Source organism: Elaeis guineensis, chromosome 12, assembly GCF_000442705.2.
Source record: "Elaeis guineensis isolate ETL-2024a chromosome 12, EG11, whole genome shotgun sequence".
In the NCBI taxonomy this organism is placed as follows: Eukaryota; Viridiplantae; Streptophyta; class Magnoliopsida; order Arecales; family Arecaceae; genus Elaeis; species Elaeis guineensis.
This window is the reverse complement of record NC_026004.2, coordinates 11,231,419-11,253,702: the sequence shown is the minus strand read 5'-3', so window position 1 is coordinate 11,253,702 and position 22,284 is coordinate 11,231,419. Positions and strand designations below refer to the sequence as shown.

The window sequence follows — 22,284 nt, the reverse complement described above, 5'->3', positions numbered from 1 at the left end:
ATTCAACGCACGACAGCTCATGCATCTTTTCTGCCAATTCATTCCACCTCTAATGTTAATGCTGCTATGTAGATTGGATAGATCACACTTGTATTTGCAATTTATCTCTTCTAAACAATTTTGCTTCTACATGATCAAAAGGCATGCTCATGTATCAGAGATGGAAAGTTTCAATACACAATGCAAGATATATCTCCCTTTTTCATGCAAATCCATCATTATTTATTCAAAAAGATCTTACATGAGAAAAAAGACGGAATACATGAAACACAGCAGTACAAGTATCGAATCAACAACTATTGTTTTTTTGGATAGAATAAATTCAGAATCATCATTGGTCTTGGGAGTAAGCATAACACACCTCCAGCAAAACTTAGATGAAACCCAGTTTTTATAATAGACACAGACAATGGAACTTGATATATAAAAATGGCGCCAAATGGAAAGACTCGGCGAGGAACAAGCAACGACCAACCAACCCACTCTCCCGCGTTAAGTGAGCTGGACCTTAGTTTTACTAATTGAAAAAGAAAATCATATCATGGAAACGGTAGGGGAAACGAATGCGACAGAATCAGTCATGTGTTTCTATTTGGCCGATCTTTTTCTCAATTTTATTTTATAAAATAAAAAATAAAAAAAAGTTTGCCATCATCATAATAGTACAAATCTCATATCATTGTTGAACACGTAGATATTGTCGAAAATTTGGATTTGCAAAAAAAAAGGGGTATCGTTACCAATGTCATTTGTTAATTCTATTTTTATCTGCTTGGTAGGTATAAAATCGTACGAGGCTTTATTCCTACTTTACTCCCAATTCCCATGCTTTTTTTAGTATTGAGGGAATCGAGTTTCCGTTTCGTTTCCATTTTCTCAGCATATCCTCATCACAGGGAAGGTTAAAAAGGCCGGAGTAAGATTGGCGAGGAATAAAAAAAGTGAAAAACCGAAGTTTTTTTTACAGCCGATTCTCTTGTTTCGCATTCTTTGTTTTTAATCCTTCACTTCGCATGGATTCTTCTTCAAAAAGCTCAACATTGCCACCAGCTCTCGGGTTTCAAGCCAGAAGAAGCCCCGGCTCTCTCCTCCGCTTCCCTTCTTCACAATATCTCTCAGGCACCAAGGCAGAGCTGGCAAGGAATTCTCCTTCTGGTGATAAAGGTTCGATCATTGAAGAAACAAGGAACATTTGGTGTTGTTTTTCCCATTCTAAAGTTTGCGGTGCTAAATTTTGTCTCTCAAGATTATGTGTTTCTTTGGTTTGTATGTCTCTGTTATAGTTATAGACTTATAGTTCAAAGATCCTTTTTTTTTTTTTTGTTTCTTCATCCTTTTTTAGTGCAAGAGTCATCAAATTCTTGAATTTCTTTTGTTAGCTCTATCATTGTTGGTTGCTTCCATGGAATTTTCAAGTTGTCAAGAGAATCATTGTTGAAATCTCCCAACTATCTTTTTATTACGGGAAGGAAATGGATTTAATCATGAGAGTTTGGGAAAAATCTTGTGGTTCCATTTCTTATAAATGGTTTCAATGATTGATTTGTGTTTTGGGAGTCTCATGTTGGATTAAGCAGCAGAACTTTTAATTCTCGTTTGAATCAGGTGATTGTTATAAGAGCAACGGATGGATTGCCTTATTATGCTTCATAGTATTTTGTCATTCAATTCGTTGCCTTTGGTGCCCGTCCCTCATCATATTCTTGAGATTAAGCAAGAGAGTAGGCAATCATTCTGACTTCATCGTACTTGCATTGTGGCAAACTCTCCTGTCTGTATCTCTCTAAGCTTTTGTCGATTGGTTCGTTGCTTTTTGAGCATAACTGATGTCTGAGAAATAACAATAAGCCGAGTCACTGGCTTTCCATTCTTTTGAGTTGCAAGTTTTCCTTTGAATAAAAAGAAATTCTGGAAAATATTTTATTCATTGATCTCACTTTTGTCATCAATCTTAATGTTTTGATTGATTTTCATATTAAAATGAAGGAATATTCTTTCTGAAAATTTATAAACTTGTTCAAAGCTATCCTTGTTAATATGAATTCTTGCAGAAATTTGAGCACCTAGCAATCACCGCAAGTAGTTTTATCCTAATTATTCATTGTATGATTCAACAACCAAAGACGAACCTTGATAATTGTGGAAGCTTAATTTAAGATTTCAAGTTCTTTAATGACTGATTTATGATGGTTCCCTGATTAAATCTTTCTTAAAACCCAATTTTTTTCTTTCAGCTTATCATCTAACCCTTTGGCAATATTCAGGGTTAATGGTTGAGAACTTGATCAGCTTATTTGGATAGCATCCAGGCTCCATGGGGGGCATATCACAAATTTTTGATTTCAATCAGGCTGGCACATCTCGGAAGTTTGCACATAGGAGATATGGTGATGGTGAGGACTGCAACTAGCAAATTCATTTAATTAAGTGCATTTGTTACGTTGACGTTAATGCTGTTATGATGAATTCTGAGTGAAATTAAAAAAGATAATTTCATAGTGAACACATACTTGTTGATGTCATGTTTTATGACATGTTCTCCTATGACTGTCTATGATGATTGGTGTTTATTCTCTCAGCTTCAAAATGTTCTAATAGTTATTTGCATTTTTTGTAGGTTTTGAAGCTCCTCGGAATAGCTTAGAGTTGCCTACTGAAGTATCTCGAATTAATCATGTCATTCATGAGAATATTCCGGTAAGCTGTTGAATCCTGAAATTAGAAGAAGCTGCCTATCAATATTCTGAAAAAACTTTTTCCTTCAGTTTCTCAAAAGTTGCACATGTTCTGGCAAATGGAAAATAATTATCCCCTGTACAATTTGATTTATCACTTTTGTTGGAGATACCCGCCGACCGACTGACGGAGGGCCCGACCGCCGGAGGGCCCGACCGCCCGACCGCCGGAGGGCCCGACCGCCCGACCGACGGCTCGGAGGGCCCGACCGCCCGACCGACTGACGACCCGACTGCCTCCGACGGACGACTCCGACTGGCCGATAGACCATCCGACAGTTGGTCGGGGCGACCGACTGACGGATGCCATCAGCGGTTAACTACCGACCAGTCTACGGCCCATCGCCGGCCGGGGGTATGTCGGGCGTAACCATCCCGACCGACTGAACTCGGGGGTCTGAGGCCCGACTTACATGATGCTCGCCGACCAATGGAGGGGCCCGACACCACTTGGCTGGCTACCGACTTTGGGTCGGTCGGCTCCTCCAATTACCGTACAGCCGTCAGACGTTGTCAGCTCTGACACGGACAGGCGGCACAGTTACCTAGGGGCATTGTCCCGCCGAGAGCCGGGTCAACCCTGGTGATTAGACGGCCGCACGGCGACATGACGTTTTCACGGCGGCTCTAACAGCCCACAGTGAGTTGACAGTTCCTCACTTGTCCGCGCCATTAATGACGGCGCCATACCTAGCTCCACTATATATACCAGGGAAGGCAACAGTGCAAGGGATCGATCCGCCCGTCTTCCCCACATACGCAGGCTCGCTCCTCCCCCTCACTCTCTCTTTCTTAGAGCTCTCTGTCTGCATTTCACTGTTGCCCAGTCACCTCTCTGACTTGACCGTCGGAGGGTCCCCGACCGGAGCCGCCTCCGGTCAGTGCGGACTTCCTTTTGCAGGTGCACGCTCCCCGGCGATCGGGCGACGAGGCGATTGGCCGCAACAGATTGGCGCGCCAGGTAGGGGAAACAGCATGACAAAGACAAGAGCTCAACGATCGAGAGTCACTGGGTCGGCGAGGCGCTCTTCCCGCCGGGAAGAGGCCTCCCCGCCCCCACCGGCGGCGGAGCCTAGCTCTCCGCGCCCTGCAGTGACCACGGAGGCCCAGATTGCGGCCATCGTACGGCAGATGACGTACTGACCGACGCAGTCAAAAACCTCCAGCAACAACCGGCAGCCCGACCTATGCCTTCCAGGAGCAGCCGCCGACGGCCGCGCCGACCCCTGTCGCCTCCATGCGAGCGCTCCCAACAGCGCTCCCACGGAGAGGAGGAGGGACGACCACGGCGCGACGACCGACGGTCCCAGCGGCCCTCTCCTTCCCCGTTGGAACGGGCAAGGAAGGAGAAGCGGCCGCGCACACCGTCGGCCTCTCTCTCAGAATCTTCCGGAGGCTCCACCCCTGGGGTCTCCCAGCATCGACGAGCGGACGACTACGAGCGACGGTTCGAGGAAATCGACCGCCGACTCGCCCAACTGCAGATGGACGGTCAGAGGTCTTCGAACGACGTCGACTTCCAGACCGCCCAACCTCTCTCCCGACTGGTCCTCGACGAGCCGATTCCCAGTCGATTCAAGATGCCGCACGTGGAGCCATACGACGGCTCCACCGACCCGGTCAACCACCTCGAGAGCTACAAAGCTCTCATGACGATTCAAGGGGCAACCGACGCTCTTTTCTGCATCGGCTTCCCCGCTACGCTCCGCAAGGCTGTCAGGGCTTGGTACTCCGGTCTTCGATCGGGCAGTATCCATTCCTTTGCGCAGCTCGAGCACTCGTTCGTGGCCCATTTCAGCACTAGCCGAAAGCCGCCGCGAACGTCGGACAGCCTTTTCTCCCTCAAGCAGGGGGAAAACGAGACGCTCCGACACTTCGTGGCGCGATTCAACGCGGCCACGCTTGAGGTCCGGGACCTCAACGAAGACATGGCAGTTTCAGCCATGAAGCGGGGCCTGAGGTCGTCCCGATTTACTTATTCTCTGGACAAGACCCTCCCCCGAACATATGCCGAGCTACTGGAGCGCGCATACAAGTATATGCGCGCAGACGAAGGAGCGTCTGACCGACGCTTGGCGGAGCCCAGGGGTCCGAAGGAGAAGCGGAGAAAAGGTCGGGAGCCCGCCGAACCAAGCAGGCCCCCGACCAATAGTCGGCTTTCTCCACCCCGACAGATCCAAAAATCACCCCGACGACAGACCCCGAGGCCGGTGCGTCCCAGGTATGACTCCTACACTCCTCTCTCCGCTCCCCATGCGCAGATCCTGATGGAGATCGAGGGGGAAGAATACCTGCGACGGCCTCCGCCTCTGAAGGCAAAGGGCCTCGACCATCGGAAGTACTGCCGGTTCCATCGGAGCCACGGCCACGACACCGAGCGGTGCATCCAGTTGAAGGATGAGATCGAAAATCTCATCCGCCGGGGGTATATCGGCAAATTTCGGAGGGGTCCGCCGACCCAACCGATTGCCGATCGATGCCCCCAGCCGACTGAAGAGGCGCCGACTAACCAGCCGACGGTCGGAGTCATCAACATGATCTCCAAGCGGCTGGGACCGGGGACGTCTACAGGAGGGGAGCCGACGAAAAAGCCGCGACCGGACGACGTAATCACCTTCACAGAAAACGACGTTCGGGACATCCAGACTCCCCACGACGACGCTGTTGTTGTGTCGGCGACAATAGCCAATTATGATGTAAAACGAATTTTTGTTGATAGTGGAAGTTCGACAAATGTTTTGTTTTACTCGACCTTCTCCCGAATGCGACTGTCAACTGACCGACTTAGGAGGATCCCTGTGCCCCTGATCGGCTTTGCCGGAAACACCGTCACGATAGAGGGAGAAATTACCCTGCCCGTGACGGTCGGCACCGAACCACGGCAAAGTACGGTCTCCCTCACTTTCGCGGTCGCCCAAGTTCCTTCGGCCTACAACGCCATACTCGGGCGACCCGGATTGAACGCTCTCAAGGCGATCGTCTCGACGTACCATCTCCTTGTTCGATTCCCGACCAAAAACGGAGTCGGGGAGATGCGCAGAGATCAACAGCTCGCTCGGCGATGCTTCCAAATCTCCGCTCAAAGCGACGGGACGAAGGATCCTCTGACAATCGACAAACTGGACCAAAGGGAGGAGGAAGAACGGGGTTTGCCCGCCGAGCAGCTCGAGGCAATCCCGATTGAAGAAAATCCCGACAGGAAAGTTTGGGTCGGGTCTCAATTGCCCGACACCGAACGTCACCGACTGGCGGAGCTGCTGACGGCCAACGCCGACATATTCGCTTGGTCGGCAGCAGATATGTCGGGCATCCCTCCAGAAATAATTACTCACCGACTCAACATCGACCCGACAATGAAGCCGGTGAGGCAGAAGAAAAGGTCCTTCGCCCCAGAAAGGCAGAAGGCCATCGACGAAGAAGTGGACAAGCTGCTCGAAGCAGGCTTCATCCGAGAATCCACGTATCCCGATTGGCTCGCCAATGTTGTCATGGTCAAGAAAGCCAACGGGAAGTGGAGGATCTGCATCGACTATACCGACCTCAACCGAGCCTGCCCGAAGGATAGCTTCCCACTTCCGAAGATCGACCAGCTGGTGGATGCGACGTCCGGATTTCGACTGCTCAGCTTCATGGACGCCTTCGCCGGGTACAACCAGATCCGGATGGTGCCTGAAGACGAGGAGCACACCGCGTTCGTGACTCCCAAGGGCTTCTACTGTTATCGAGTGATGCCCTTCGGATTGAAGAACGCCGGCGCCACTTACCAGCGACTCGTCAATAAGGTCTTCAAAGACCAGATCGGGCGTAACATGGAGGTGTACGTGGACGACATGCTGGTGAAGAGCACGCAGATCCCGGACCATGTTCAGGATCTCGAGGAGACCTTCCGCACCCTTCGACGACACCGAATGAAGCTCAACCCGACCAAATGCGCTTTCGGGGTGACCTCAGGGAAGTTCCTCGGATTCCTCGTTTCTCAGAGAGGGATCGAGGCCAACCCTGAGAAGATAAAGGCAATCCTCGACATGCGTCATCCGAACACCAAGAAGGAGGTCCAACAGCTAAACGGAAGAATCGTCGCTCTTAGCCGATTCATTTCCCGATCGGCTGAAAGGTGCCTCCCGTTCTTCAAGACTCTGCGTCAGGCGAACGGTTTTTCTTAGTCGGATGAGTGCGAACAGGCCTTCGAAGACCTGAAAAGGTACTTGGCTTCCCCACCGCTGCTCGTAAAGCCGCAAGTCGGGGAGACCTTGTATCTCTACTTGGCCACATCTTCCGAGGCGATCAGTTCGGTGCTTGTTCGGGAAAACGAGTGCCGAACTCATCAGCCCATCTACTACACCAGTAAAGTGCTCCACGGTGCCGAAGCCAGATACTCGGAGACGGAAAAGATGATTTTCGCCCTGACCGTCTCCGCGCAACGGCTTCGACCATACTTCCAGGCCCACGCCATCGTGGTACTCACCAACCAGCCCCTGAAGGCTCAGGTCTTGGCCGACTTCATCGCCGAATGCCCGACGACCGACCGAGGGTCGGGAGCTGAAGACCCGGGATGAGATACGGTCTCTGAGCCAGACCCGATCTCTACCTGGGTACTCCACATCGACGGAGCCTCCAACGCTCAGGGAAGCGGGGCCGGACTCCTGCTCACGAATTCGGATGGGGTAGTCACCGAATACGCCCTCCGGTTCGATTTCAAGGCCTCCAACAATCAAGCCGAATACGAGGCACTCCTCGCGGGCTTGAGGATGGCGAAGGAACTGGGCATCGACAGCCTCCGGGCATTCTCCGACTCTCAGCTGATCGTGGGGCAGGTCAAGGGCGACTACGAGGCGCGAGATCCGACCATGATCAAGTATCTTCAGAAAGTGAAGGACCTCGCGGCACACCTCGAGTATTTCGAGATCTCCCACATCCCCAGATCGGAGAATGCCCGCGCCGATGCTCTCTCCAGATTGGCAACGTCGGCCTATGACTCCTTGGGTCGGACGTTCGTCGAAAATCTCCAGCAGCCGAGCATCGATCAGGTCGAAGAAGTGTAGCAGCTAACGTCCGAACCAAGTTGGATGGACCCGATCGTCCAGTACCTCACCGACGGGACCGGTCCCGAAGATCCCGCGGAGGCCAAGCGACTCCGATGGTCGGCGTCGCAATATGTGATCATGGACGGCCGACTCTACAAGAGGTTGTTCTCCCTCCCTCTGCTCAGGTGCTTGGGACCGACCGACGCCGACTACGCTCTCCGAGAAGTTCATGAAGGAATTTGTGGGAATCACTTGGGGGGCAAGTCCTTAGCCTTCAAGGTCTTGCGACAAGGCTACTACTGGCCGACCATGAGGAAGGATGCGGCAGAGTTGGTCCGAAGGTGCGAGCCATGCCAGAAGTATGCCAATATTCAGCACCAACCGGCCAGCCAAATCGCTCCCATTGTCGCTCCGTGGCCCTTCGCTCAGTGGGGAGTCGATATTCTCGGCCCCTTCCCACCGGCGTCGGGCCAGAGGAAGTTTATCATTGTCGCCATCGACTACTTCACGAAGTGGGTCGAGGCCGAGCCCTTGGCGCAGATCACCGAGCGGAAGATGGAAGACTTCATCCAAAAGTCCATCATCTTCAGGTTCGGATTGCCGCACACCATCATCACTGACAACGGACGGCAATTCGACAACCAAGACTTCAAAGACTTCTGCACCAGGTTCCATATCCGTCATCGACTGACTTCAGTCGGGCACCCGCAGTCCAACGGTGAAGTTGAGGTGACTAACCGAACCTTGCTCCATGGACTCAAGACCCGACTGAACGAAGCCAAAGGTCTCTGGGTCGACGAGCTGGGCTCCGTTCTGTGGGCTTACCGAACGACCCCCCGCGTCCCGACCGGGGAGTCGCCGTTCAGTTTGGCCTACAAGACAGACGCTATGATCCCGCTCGAGATTGGCCTGCCATCTTCAAGGGTCGAGCAGTACCAAGAGCCAGACAACTCCGAAAGTCGGAGGGCCGACCTAGACCTTCTCCCCGAACTGCGAGATGAGGCTCAAATCCGAATGGCCTCATACCGACAGAGGGTCGCCCGGTATTACAACGCCAAGGTCAGACCAAAGCTCTTCAGGCCTGGCGACCTAGTCTTGAGGAAGGCAGAAGTGTCGAAGCCCTTGGACCAAGGGAAGCTGGCTCCCAACTGGGAAGGACCCTACAAGGTTGCTGACACCTTCGGGCCGAGAGCCTATCGGCTGGAGACCCTTGAGGGGAAGCCCATTCCCCGGACTTGGAACGCCGACAACTTGAAGCTGTACTACCAGTGAATTCTGTAATTCAATTGTCGGAATACAAGTTCAGTTTGAAAAATCGGAGTTCTAACTCTTCGACTACTGGTCGGCGCTCAGCCCCGACGCGTCGACGCGGACCTGGCACCGACGACACATCGGGCCCTTACACGGACCAATGCATCTACAATGACGGGAGTCAATACCCCTTCGACGACTCGTCGGACCTTCACAAGGGCCGACGGACTCTTATGAACGGAAGTTACACTCCTTCGACTTTCGGCAACACATCCGCCCCTGACAAAGGCCGATGCAGCTGTTGCGACGGGAGTTCATACTCCTTCTACGGTCGAATTTTCGGGCAGAATCCATCGGCCGACTGGCCGATCGGGCCCCGACCGAAGAAGGGCTAAAAGCCCACGCGACTATTGCCGCGACTCCCGACCAGGCTACGGCCGGTCGAGGGATATTCGGCTTATCATCGTCTATCACACGACGCGACCTTAGTCGCGCACACGACTCGCCGACCGACCTACGGCCGGCTGAACGACATTCGGCTTGCCATCGTCTGTCAAAAGATATGGAACCCGACGCAAGAGCATGGGGACCCGACTTACTATCATACCCCCGACACTGCGCCGGACGATGATCGACTAAGTGCATCTATGGAAGTCCGGCTGCCGAACCTTTGCCAGGTTCGGTCGGCTCCCGACTCAATAGATGCACCCGACTGACGGCTTCGACTATTGGAAGCCGACCTAAAGTCGGGACCCATTCCACTTTCAGGGCTATGCAAGTTGTCGGAGTCCTACCGACTCATGTGAGTTAGTGGCTTACTTAAGTTAGCGACTAAAGTTCGACATCGCAGCTATAGCCGGCATTACAAATAACAAGGAGAGAAAGAAAGAAGTTTCATTCATTGATGAAAAGGAATTACAGAGTCGGGTCGAAGCCCGATTACATGTATTTTCAAAAAGACAAAAAGTAAAGATGGTCGGCGGGGCCGATCACCCGTCCTAGTCGATCTCTTCGACCGACGGAGGATCGGGGATGATCGGCGTCTCGGCCATAAGCGACGCTGGGTCGGCCGCCGAGGGATGGGCTTCGGTCGGCAAAGGAACTTCGGTCGGCACCTGCTCCGGGACGGCCTCCTCCACCACGATGATGCCTCCCGACGGCTGGTCGGCCATCTCTTCCGTTCCTTCTCCTTCGACTCCTTCCACCTCGGCTAGCGGCGGGACGATGCGGCTGACGTCCAACTCCGGGTACAAGGCGTGGACGGCGTCCCGACCGTCCTCGAACCCGACCCGGTATGAGGCGAAGCCCGATTCGAGCATCTCCTCCCGGTATCGGTCGGAGGACCGGAAGTCCTCCACCGCCCGTTCGGCCGACTCCCTCGCCGACATTGCCTCGTCCTCAGCTCGGGCGAGCTCCTCCCTCGCCGACTCCGCCTCGACCTTCGCCATTTCGGCGTCGATCTGGGCGATGGACAGCTCCTCTTCGGCTCCCGCGAGCTTCTCCAGGCTGACCCGAAGTTGCTCGCGTTCCCCTTTGAGTTCGGCAGTTGCACCATCCCGTTCGCGTCGAAGACGACGCACGGCCCGACCTTTGTGCCTGGCCTCCTTCTTTGCCGACTGTAGTTCGGACCCAAGCTGGGAGACCTCGTCGACTAACTTGGCCTCCCGGTCGGCCGACTGCAGGAGTTGTTCGGCCAACATCGCCCTCTCAGCTTCGGCCGCCGCCGACTTCTCCTTGAAGGCTGCCCGAACGTTGCCGAACCTTCGGTACCCGGCCTCAAGTTCGGACATTGTGAAGATCAGCTGCCGATCAAAAAGCTTCGTCAGAATCGCATGACAAGAAAAATTTCTAAGTCAAAAGAAGGGTGACGCGGAGCTTACCTCAACCATCGTCGGGTAGAACCGCGACAGCATCTCGGTCACCTGCCGAGATCGCAGCGATTCTACGTCGGCTGGGAGGAGGATCCCTTGGCACAACCTCCTCGCAAGGTTGTGGTCGGCCAACGCCGACGCACCCTCGGGGTAGTATGCGCTGGGAGGCATTGAGCGGCTCCCCGACCTATCCTCCTCCTCGGGCTCCATCGGGGCTTTCCCCCGATCAGCTGCCCCGACCGACGGTACTGGCAGCGACGGCACGCTGGAGTTTGAGCCGGCGCCCCCCGTTGCGCCAGCGGACGCCGCCGGGTGATGTTCGGCTTCCCGAACGTCATCCGGCTCCACCCGCACCGGCGAAGCCGCCGATACTTCTTCGGCCGCCTCCTCAGTCGGCCTCTCCTCAGCTCGGACCGTCGGAGCCACGAGGGCTATGACCGGCTCCGACTGGTCGGTCGCCGACGCCTCGACGGTTGGCGGAGCTGGGGTTGGTTTCTTTGCAGGGCGCGAAGGGCCGGCCCCCGACGCTGGCCTCTTCCTCGTGGCGAACTGCCGAATTTCGGCATCAGTCGGCCTCATCCTCGGTGGTGTCCCTGCAATACCGACAAGAGAGTTAATGGCTGGGCCAAAAGCCGACCAAAAGATGGACAAAATGAGAAGCCGGAGGATCGGGCGATACCTATTCGGGGGACCAGACTCAAGCCGGCGTCATAGAGAGCTTGTTCGGTAACAAGCTCCCTCTGCTTCGGTACCGACATGTCCTTCAGTCGGTGGAAGTCCTCCCGGTCGTCCGCATCCATCCGACTGTTGTCGTTGGCCTCTGTTCGGGGTATACCCCAACGAGAAGGAAAGCCCCAAGAAGAAGAGGAGGAAACAAAGAAAAACTGGTTCTTCCATCCATGAATGGACGATGGAAGACCAGTTATGAAAGCGAGACCCTTCCGAGGGTTGAAGAGCCACCACCCTCGGGCTTTAGGGTGGGGTCGGAGCACAAAGAAGGCCCGGAAGAGTGAAACGCGGGGATTGGTCGGCAAGAGCTGACACAACAGCGCGAAAAAAATGATTAACCGAACAGAGTTCGGCGCCAGTTGCGCCGGACAGAGTCTGTAGTAATCAAGCAGATTCCGGACGAACTCCGGAATCGGAAGTCGAAGACCCGCGCGAAGATATTCAACGTACAGCGCCAGATCGCCAGGCGGAGGGTTGTTGACCCGACCGCCGGCCCCTGGAGCGGAGAGCCGAAACTGCTCCGGGATGCGATAGTGCTCCCGAAGCTGATCGACGTTCGGCCCCGAAAGCGAGGAGACCTCATCTTCCGGAGCCGATCGGGAGTCGTCGGTCGGGTTCCCCGACCGAGCTCCCTGAGTCGGTTTCCTGGTCATTATGCAGGGACCGAAAGAGGAGAAAGAGAAGAAAGGAAGGAAGAAGGAAAAGGGGGGACTACGAACCGGATGGACCCTCCGCAGGCGAAGAAGAGCTCTGCCCGCGACGACTGAAAAATCGCCCGGACAGAGTTTCCCCAACGAAATGTTGCAAATGTGGGTCAGGGTCCGGAAGGTCCTATATATATAGGGCCGACCAACGGCCGAGATCCTTCCGCGCCGACCGAAGACCTGCAGATGCGCGACGCGTGGCGCCCATCGGTTGGCGGAAGATTCGGCGCGCCCCGCCCCGGGACGGCCGCACCGCCCGCATTAAATGCCGGAGGGGGCGCCGGCCAACCACCTTGACACGCGGCACGCGGGGCGCGGCCCTGCATTCACGCACCCGCGCCGGTTCGCGTTCCCGATGGGACGCCTGACAGCGGCCCTCTCTTCCGCGATCGGCGCCGAATATCCGATCGACTGACGCCGTATCGTCCGGCGCCCGATCTTCTGACACCGACGTAACGACTGACGACGACAAGACGTGGCGTCTGACGCCTGACGCCGACGTGACCTCTGACATCGACTGGACGTCCGGATCGCTGAGCATTCATGAGGCGTCTGACATCGGATCATCCGACAGTACGGTCGGATCTACACGTGCGACAAATCCACTCCCAGTCGTCCGGGATTGCTGCCCGAATGGAAGCATCGTCCTGCTCACCACCCGACTTGGGAGTGGAGGGGGGCAACTGTTGGGGATACCCGCCGACCGACTGACGGAGGGCCCGACTGCCGGAGGGCCCGACCGTCGGAGGGCCCGACCGCCCGACCGACCGCCGGAGGGCCCGACCGCCCGACCGACGGCCCGGAGGGCCCGACCGCCCGACCGACTGACGACCCGACCGCCTCCGACGGACGACTCCGACTGGCCGATAGACCATCCGACAGTTGGTCGGGACGACCGACTGACGGATGCCATCAGCGGTTAACTACCGACCAGTCTACGGCCCATCGCCGGCCGGGGGTATGTCGGGCGTAACCATCCCGACCGACTGAACTCGGGGGTCTGAGGCCCGACTTACATGATGCTCGCCGACCAATGGAGGGGCCCGACACCACTTGGCTGGCTACCGACTTTGGGTCGGTCGGCTCCTCCAATTACCGTACAGCCGTCAGACGTTGTCAGCTCTGACACGGACAGGCGGCACAGTTACCTAGGGGCATTGTCCCGCCGAGAGCCGGGTCAACCCTGGTGATTAGACGGCCGCACGGCGACATGACGTTTTCACGGCGGCTCTGACAGCCCACAGTGAGTTGACAGTTCCTCACTTGTCCGCGCTATTAATGACGGCGCCATACCTAGCTCCACTATATATACCAGGGAAGGCAACAGTGCAAGGGATCGATCCGCCCGTCTCCCCCACATACGCAGGCTCGCTCCTCCCCCTCACTCTCTCTTTCTCAGAGCTCTCTGTCTGCATTTCACTGTTGCCCAGTCACCTCTCTGACTTGACCGTCGGAGGGTCCCCGACCGGAGCCGCCTCTGGTCAGTGCGGACTTCCTTTTGCAGGTGCACACTCCCCGACGATCGAGCGACGAGGCGATTGGCCGCAACAACTTTCAAGGTTTTCCTTGCATGATAGTCACATGCAAGAACTTTGGCACTAGCCCATGGCTCAGATTTACCATTTAAAAGTAGGCTTGTCTGCTTGTTGTGTGTCGGATGCTTTTTTTGATCAACAAATTGAAAAAATAGTATGAGCTGATTGCGGAATCTGTTTATTCTTTGATGAATATGGTGTAATAATATGAAGATACCTTCTTTTAAAGGCTTTTGTTGGTATCAATTAGTTAGACATCCAAATGAGCTAGTAAATTTTGCCACTGGTATATATCACCATATCACCTTGCCTTTTTTTTTTTTTGGACACTTGACGGAATACATTTATTATTTATCATAATGCAATAATTTTCTGTCATTTTCTGGACATCCAATTGTTCTTGTAAATTTTATATAATTGGTCGATATTGTAGGATTGTTAGTGGTATATAACGAAATTTATTTCTGAATATCACTCTGCTCCCGTGCTTCATGGCTATGGTCTAAGTTTATGCCTTTTGAGGATGGTGATATTTCAAGAGGAGTAATTAGGAATCCTGCTAGTTAGGTGCCTTGATGTTTCTTAGTAGCTGCGAAGGAAAAATATTTTATTCCAGACCCTTTTTATTTTTTCTTTTATTTTACAAGGAAATTCTTCTATAATTGGTTTTCATAGTCAAATATATTTTATGTACAGATTTCATTTTCTTTAAGAACAAACTAGTCTTATTAACTTAGATACCTTGGAATATCAGTATTCCTGTCAGGTGAAGCAGCACTCCACAAAAATGAATTACAGTTGTAAGGGGACCCCTATGAAGAAGTTGATCGATCAGGAGATGTCTAACCGAAGAAATCATAGACAGAATGCCCCGAGTGTTGTTGCCCGTTTGATGGGCATGGACACCGTACCAACAGATATGAATCCCAAAATCCATGCCAAGGAGTGGAAAATAGATAATTTTAGAAATCATGTAGAAAGAAAGAAGCCCATGGAAAGTAGTTCAACTTACTACACTTATCCCAGTTCAGCTCCCTTCAAACAAACCACTCAAAGATTGCTTCCATTTGGCAATAAGCAAGATTGTAGCCAAATCACCAAATGCCTCAGACTGCCAAAACCACATCTACGCGAACACCCCCAAGAGGAGCTGCTGCAGAAATTTAAGAAAGAATTCGAGGCATGGCAAGCATCCAAGCTGTGGGAACATACAGGGGCCCTTCAACTGGAACGTAACCTTTCAGAAGGCAAGGATGATGACTTCCTTGCACAGGAAAATCTACACAAAGAAAAAACGGCAAGATATCTGGAAACTAAGAGAAATTCAGCCCAGAAAAAGCCTGTGGAATACACTGAGGTTGTTTTAACAGATAAATTAAAGATGGCTACACCACAAGGAATCGCTCTACCAAACTGCAGATTTATGAGGCAACACCATCAGATTAAAATAAAGGATGACATGGTTACTAGAAATGGAGCAAAAATGAAGGACTTTGAATGCTTTGCAGTAGCTAGGATTGAAGGAAAACAGGAGATATCTTGTTCACCGACGAGGATAGTGATTTTGAAGCCTGCTTCTGAAATAAATGAGGGCTTTGATGAGTCATGGGTTGGCTCATCTGCAATGTTGGACAAGGATTGCAGTATAGAAGATTTTCTTGAAGAGGTAAAGGAAAGGCTTAGATATGAAATGCAAGGGAAGGCTAGAACTAATACTACAATCAGAGGGAGTGGTACTGAAGTGCTATCTAATGAACGGTCGACTGACACAAAACAAATTGCTCGTGATATAGCGAAACAAATAAGAGAAAGTGTAACTAGAGAGAATAGGACAACACTAAAGCGGTCAGAATCAACGAGATCATATAAAAGTGAAGTTCTAAACAACGGACCAGATTCATCGGAATTCATCAAAAGAGACACAAGGAAACTCCTATCAGAGAGATTGAAGAATATCCTGAAAAATGAAATTGATTCAGAGAAACCTGTGACTAATAATGGAAGGTCAGGAGCTTCCCTGTTGGTTAAAGACAAGGCAAGACTACAATCAATGCCTGATTTTTCAAAGATGAACAGGTATATGGATTATTATGAAGACAGGCAAGCTGTTCATGAACCTATATCTAGACATGAACAAGAAAACAGCATGGCATTTGATGCTGAAGCAGTGTCATCACGAAACCTTATTAGATCTTTATCTGCTCCAGCATCTGGGACTGCTTTTGGGAAGCTTCTCCTGGAGGACCAGCATATACTGACTGGTGCACAGATCCGTAGGAAGCATGAAGTGTCTGAACATACTTCAGCTGAAGTGAGGAGAAACAGGAAAGATGGTTTCAATCTCAAAGGCAGAGTTTCAAATTTGAAACAGAATATCATTCTTAAAGGTAAGTTGTTTGGGAAGAAGACCCAGTTGTTGAAGGAATCAAATGCAAGTGAATTTGATGCCGTGAATGCTGTTACAACTGAACCCTCAGCTATCTCGTATCCTGGCATTGCACAGGCAAGCTATATGATCAAATTAATCTATTCTGCTATAAGCTATATGAGGTAACAAGCTGGTGCTGTTCTTATCTTTTCCCTCATTAAATATTTTGGTCTCAGGATAACTCTACTGAGGTGCCACCAAGTCCCGCATCCACATCTAGCAGTTTGCATGATGAATTTTGTCGGCCAAATAGTCCAAGTCCAGTATCCCCACTGGAGGTTCCTCTTATTGAATATCACCCTTCTCCATGCAACTCTGGAGATATAAGCTGTAAGCTTCCAGGTAGGAAAGATCATAATATTTGATTAATGCCCTGACAGTATTCCTCGTGTGCCTACATGAAAACTTGCAATATTTTTTGTTTCATGTTCCTATGCATTTGGCATGCTTTTGGAAACTCACTCTCAAACAAAGGACATTGTCAAATGAAGTCAGCATTCTTGATATACTAACATGATCATTGATTATTTTCAATGTCAACCCTTCCAGTGGCTTCGCACTTATTGAGATAAATAACATGTATGCATGGATTTTTACTAAATGTTTTCCATCATTAAAGTCCTCTTATCTGCTTGAAGTTTGGAATATGTTCCAAGCCTGTAGTTTGAACCTGCATGAAGGCAAAATGTATTTTTGGTCCCTTAAGATACAGTGACTAAAAAAAAGAATGCTACCAAAGATTCCATATTTTCTTCGAATCTGTTATTTCTTTTCACAGATGTTTTATTCAACAGTTTACATTTTACTGCTTGCCAGAAGAGAATAAATAACATTGAATGGAGAGTATGCTGTATAAATTTAATGGGAGTGGAAATGAGAAAACACTATTTGTTGCAAGGCATGCCTCTCAATATCTGGCCTTGTATCGGTGCTATCCTGTTATTGTATTGATGCACCTGGTACAAGGGCCGATTCAGTGTGCCTAGTGTCGGTACGCTCCCATACCGCATGCCAATACTAAACCGGTATGGTGCGGTACATCCCATACCGTCCAATTTGGTACGGTATGATGTATGTTGATTTGCTTTCTTATTAAAATTACATATCACTAAAATTACGTATCCTTGTGGATCAAATTCCTTACTTGAGATATGTTTCTTGCTTTCATGCTTTGTCACAAAAAGAACATGTCAATTCTTATGATGCATTTGTTTGTGACTTTTTTTTATGTTCTATGTTTGCCAGAGCTAAGTCTTTCAGAGCAAGTTGAGAATTATGAATCTGAAGCAGCGGCGACAAAGGAACAACCTTATGATGATGAAACACTTGAGATAGAAAGTAAGGATAAGGCTTATTTAAAAGATATCCTTGTTGCTGTTGGTTTGTATAATGGAAAGTCCTTTGATCAAGCATTTTCAAGATGGGATTCTGTGATAAACCCAATCTCTGATAAGGTGTTTGAGCAAGTGGAAGAAGCTTACAGTAAATATGGGAAGGTGGATAATGGGGCTTCTCTCCTACATTATGGTGATAACAATATAGGAAAAAAAATGCTATTTGATTTAGTCAATGAGGCATTGCCAAGTGTGCTAGGGATTCCAATGAACAGCTCCAGGTTCAAGGAATGGGTGCAAGATCCTGCTGAGGTGCCACAGGGGAAAAGGTTGTTGGATGACCTGTGGCATCAAATCCAGATACATACAAATCCTCCAATGGAGGAACCACACACTATAGATGGTATGGTGGCACGGGATGTAAGGACGACTACTTGGTCTACTATGTTGTGTGAGGACATCGATGTTGTAGAAAGAGAGATTGAGTTGTTGATTTTAAGGGAATTAATTGATGATTTTGTGCAGGATATGTGCTTCTAGTGGCTTGTCAAACAAGGTAGTTCTCTCCATGAAATCATGTTCATCTATGCATTGATGGTTGGGGGATGTGGAGTTGAAGCACTGTGTGCTTATGTGGCCTATGAGACATGATTAATGTACAAAATGTTTGTGAGAATTTGTGTATCCCTGAATGTAAACGACAAGTGAGTTATCAGTGCTTGACAAAAGGATACATGATGTGTAGAATACTATTAACCCTATTTTTTATTTATTTGACATAATCAGCACTCAATAATGATATGAGATAATTGATTTGCTTCGTTTAGGCAAGGTGGACAAAATTGTTATTACCAATGGAACTGTCTTCTTTACTCTTGAATATTAGGGGGATTGCACTTAGATTTCCCAGGTATGGTCTGTTTGTCATTCTTTTCTTTTGTCATTCTTTTTTTTTTGTTGCCCTTTTTCATGACATATTTGATGAAAATCCATCCTTTCTTTCTTGAAAATACTCCACTTTCTTGAAAATTTTTCATAGTTCACATACAACATGAAACCTCATACTATCAAGAACTTGTCCTGCCATGGCCCCCTCTAGCTTGCCCCCTTCCCATTTCTTTTTCAGTTTTTAGAGGTTTGTGGAGTTAGATGGGAAGAGTAGGGCTTGTGCATGAGTGATCATATGCTTTGAAGTTTGTACCATGTACTCCACCACAAATCTGTAGCATGGAAACACTTCTGCTGTTGTTTTAGTTGTTTAAAACTACTGGAGTATCTCCTCTATCAGTGGCTGTTGTTATTTGTCTGTCACAGTTGATTACATGACAACAAGCTTCTTAATATTGAGGTTTTGAAACCAAAACCTAGCTCGCTACTTTCTAACTCGTGGCACACTCACTAGCCTGATATGATTTTTTTTTTCCCTTTCTTTTCCTTCATTTGGAAACTTGTTAAGGTGAATTTCTTTATGACCATACAAGAAATTACGGATTTATCACTAGAAACTTGTGACTCTTTGGATAAGTTTTCATACTTCCCAATCACTATCATAATCACCCTACTGAGTATTTTTCTGATCTTTTATCCTGAACTTCTGTCGCACCAAATCTTTGTGTAGCTCCGATCTTTAAACCCGGACACACATCAAAAGGTAGATCTTGGAAGCGATTTGTTTAAGTGTATAATAGTAACTTTGGTTTCTTTTTTGATTGAATAGATCTTGGAAATCTCTCAACTATCTCAGTCGTGCAATCCATGAACCTTTTTCCTTTTCCTTTGTCCTCCCTCTTTCACTAGGCAGTTTAAATGGCTGATGACTTTAGTAGCATGGTATCGCATTCCAATATAGAGTTGGCAATGTACTTTTGGATACATTCGTATATTTAATCCATATTCCAAAGACAACAGGGAGGACTTGGTTCATTTCTGATTAATTGCTGAAGACAAGAACAGGTGCTACAACTCATGAACTATAGAATGATATGAGTTGTCTGATTTTAGAGAAAAAATAGTGTTGGTTTCTGGCAATGGTATTATTAGGCCATCATTGTGTAGCGCTTGGTCAAAGAAATGAGAGACGTATCAATTCTAAATTTCTAACATACAGCACCAACCCACTGAGCTTAGTGGAATGCAAGCATATGCATTATTCTGATAGAAAATATGCTTTAAGTCAGTCTTATGTCTTCACTCGGGAGTGTATAATATAATCGACGCAATTAATCATCTCCGAACATGCATTGTAATTGATGATTTGGATATGCAGCTTGCCCTAACAATGTACTAACCAGACTAAAATTAGGTACCCTTCTATTTCCTATTGATCTTGGTCTTCTCCTCTTGGTTTAGGTGAGACCCACATCCCATGTGTGAAGTTGATTATGAGTCATTCTTAATTTTTATTAGGTGAGGCTCGAAAGGCCACAACGTGTCTTATGCCCGCCGACAACCTTAATGAATCACGTGCGACGCACGGGATCAAATGATTACCATATCTCATTCATTTTTGCATTTCAAATTCTGCAATCATCTTGAAGGCAAGGAACATTTTAGAATTCCTTGCAAACTTAATGAAGGTTAACCTACATATTTGTGGCTTTTGAAAGCACAAAATCTGATCAAACCTGAAGTACTAGTTAGCTGATAGCATATAAGTGCCTGAGAGAATCCTTTTTTTAACACAAACAGAATTAGCTGAGGGTTACCTTTTTGAAAAGAATTAGCTAATCTTTGAGCTAATGGCTGCGTTTTATTGCCCACAACATTGTTTGGGTTGGGCTTTTCAACAAGTAATCGTAAGGTTGTTCGTTTACCAAACTATTTTAGCTGAGTATAGATTCAACTCTTTTTCTCTAATCCAATATAATTTTAGGTTTACCATCAAGGCAAAAGATCATTTAATTTCAGGGTGTGAGGTCCCATGCTATCCACAAAATATACATGGTTGAGCCCACCAACCATCTAGATGGTGGACAAAGTAATGGTCCCTTGTTTCTTTATGACACTGCCATGGTCTTTTTTTAAGTCAAGCTGCAATCAGTTAATAGGAAGAGAGTCCATGCAATTTTTTTTTTAAAAAAAATATTATGAATGACTTGAACTTCAGATAATATAATTTTAATATAGCTTTACTGCTGTTAGTTATTCACAAGGGATCCAGATAACCATATGTTGACATGTTCAGATTACATAATTTTGATATCCAATACTGATGATTCATGTTCTCACTTCAATCTGAGTACTTGTTTGGCTGTTTGGTAGTCATACCTTTTTATGTTGGTTACCCTATAATTTTTTTTAGACAGTTTTCTTAATGGATTCTAGACAGTTTTCTTAATGGATTCTAAAGAAAAATCCTCAAAATTTTTAATTTGAGAAAGAAATCACAATATTATCCTGAGTATTTATCTGTTGATTACCATGCAAAAGATAACAAGGCTTTCCTGAAAAATACTAAACAACAAACATATCACATTCCCCCGCAACACACAAAGAAACCAAAACCCCCAGCTTCACAAAGCAACAACCAACAAAGCAAAGCTCAACCAAGTTAGGTAATGGGTTATCCTTGTCCAGTTTGACCTAGATCCAATCCATATTGTCTTTTTTGATCAAATGCAAACTGGCTTTCAATTTTCCATCTAACCTAAGATTTTTGGGACTAGATTTAGATTCTCCACTTAACTTTTGCCACATCAAATCAGGTCAGTTTATATTGGATCAAGCTAGGCCCTAAGTACATATATGTATTGGGTCGGCTATGAGTCGAATCCCGGTCTACCAACTTACTTCAACACCTAGCTAGAAATCTAACCTAGCATCAATATATTAACTAAGGTCAAATAGTATTCATAGGCCAATGACCATTCCCTCACTAGCCACTAAAAAGAACATGGCAGCTACTCATGTCATTAGCTTAACGAGTTGAATTTAATTATAATTCACCTCGTGGCATAGACCACATACACCTGACCGAATTCGAGCCGGTGGAGACGGTGCCGCCGCACATGGCCTGTCGGAGCTCTTTGTAGCAAGCCCCCTTTAATTCGATCAAAAGTGATAGTTTAATTAATTTTGTATGGTTCAGATAGGGTTACATCCCTCTTAGTGTATAATTACTGTTGTTTTGGCGGCCACGTGTCGTGGCCTCGCCGAGCCCACATGCCGCACATGGTGCAGTTGTTGTCTGATTTGGTTGACCACCACTGCACCGAAGGTGATGGATTGGGTTGGAATCTGATCGTCTTTAAGCACAGGTGGTTTTTCTTTTCCATCTTTTTCATGTGATATGGGGCCCATGATGAGCATGGTTCTTGTGGATGCTGTCCCATGAGCTGTTAAAGCTACTCCATGGAATCCAGAATTGTAACCTTTGATGTTGTACTACCATTTTCAACAACATGGTTTTGACTTAAAACAACTAGTTTCATGAGCATTTTTCTTCTATTGTCATTGCTGGTCCAGATATGCTGCATGATGGTGTGCTAAAGGAGTAATTCTATTTCATGATTTAAGCCAGTGCATAGTGGTTTCTTTTGTTATTGCAAGTCTATTCATGCAAAAGAGACATGATGGTGACTTTGATAATCTCAAAGTCCCCTGTTATTTTCTCTGGCATTCGATCAAATTCATATCCTTCCATCAAAGGATGTTAATGAGTTGACCTAGCATGT

At 48.4% G+C, this 22,284-nt stretch overlaps 1 protein-coding gene across 1 annotated transcript; it reads left to right on the top strand.

Moving 5' to 3' along the window:
- Positions 1-995: 995 nt before the first annotated feature.
- LOC105055341 (uncharacterized) lies at positions 996-18,458 on the top strand. Its single transcript, XM_073246721.1, has 6 exons — positions 996-1,164; positions 2,265-2,393; positions 2,618-2,697; positions 14,604-16,352; positions 16,454-16,619; positions 17,523-18,458. Exons 2-6 carry the CDS (start codon positions 2,315-2,317, stop codon positions 18,149-18,151), a joined length of 2,703 nt encoding a protein of 900 aa, XP_073102822.1. The 5' UTR covers positions 996-1,164; positions 2,265-2,314; the 3' UTR covers positions 18,152-18,458.
- The last annotated feature ends 3,826 nt before the right edge of the window (positions 18,459-22,284 follow it).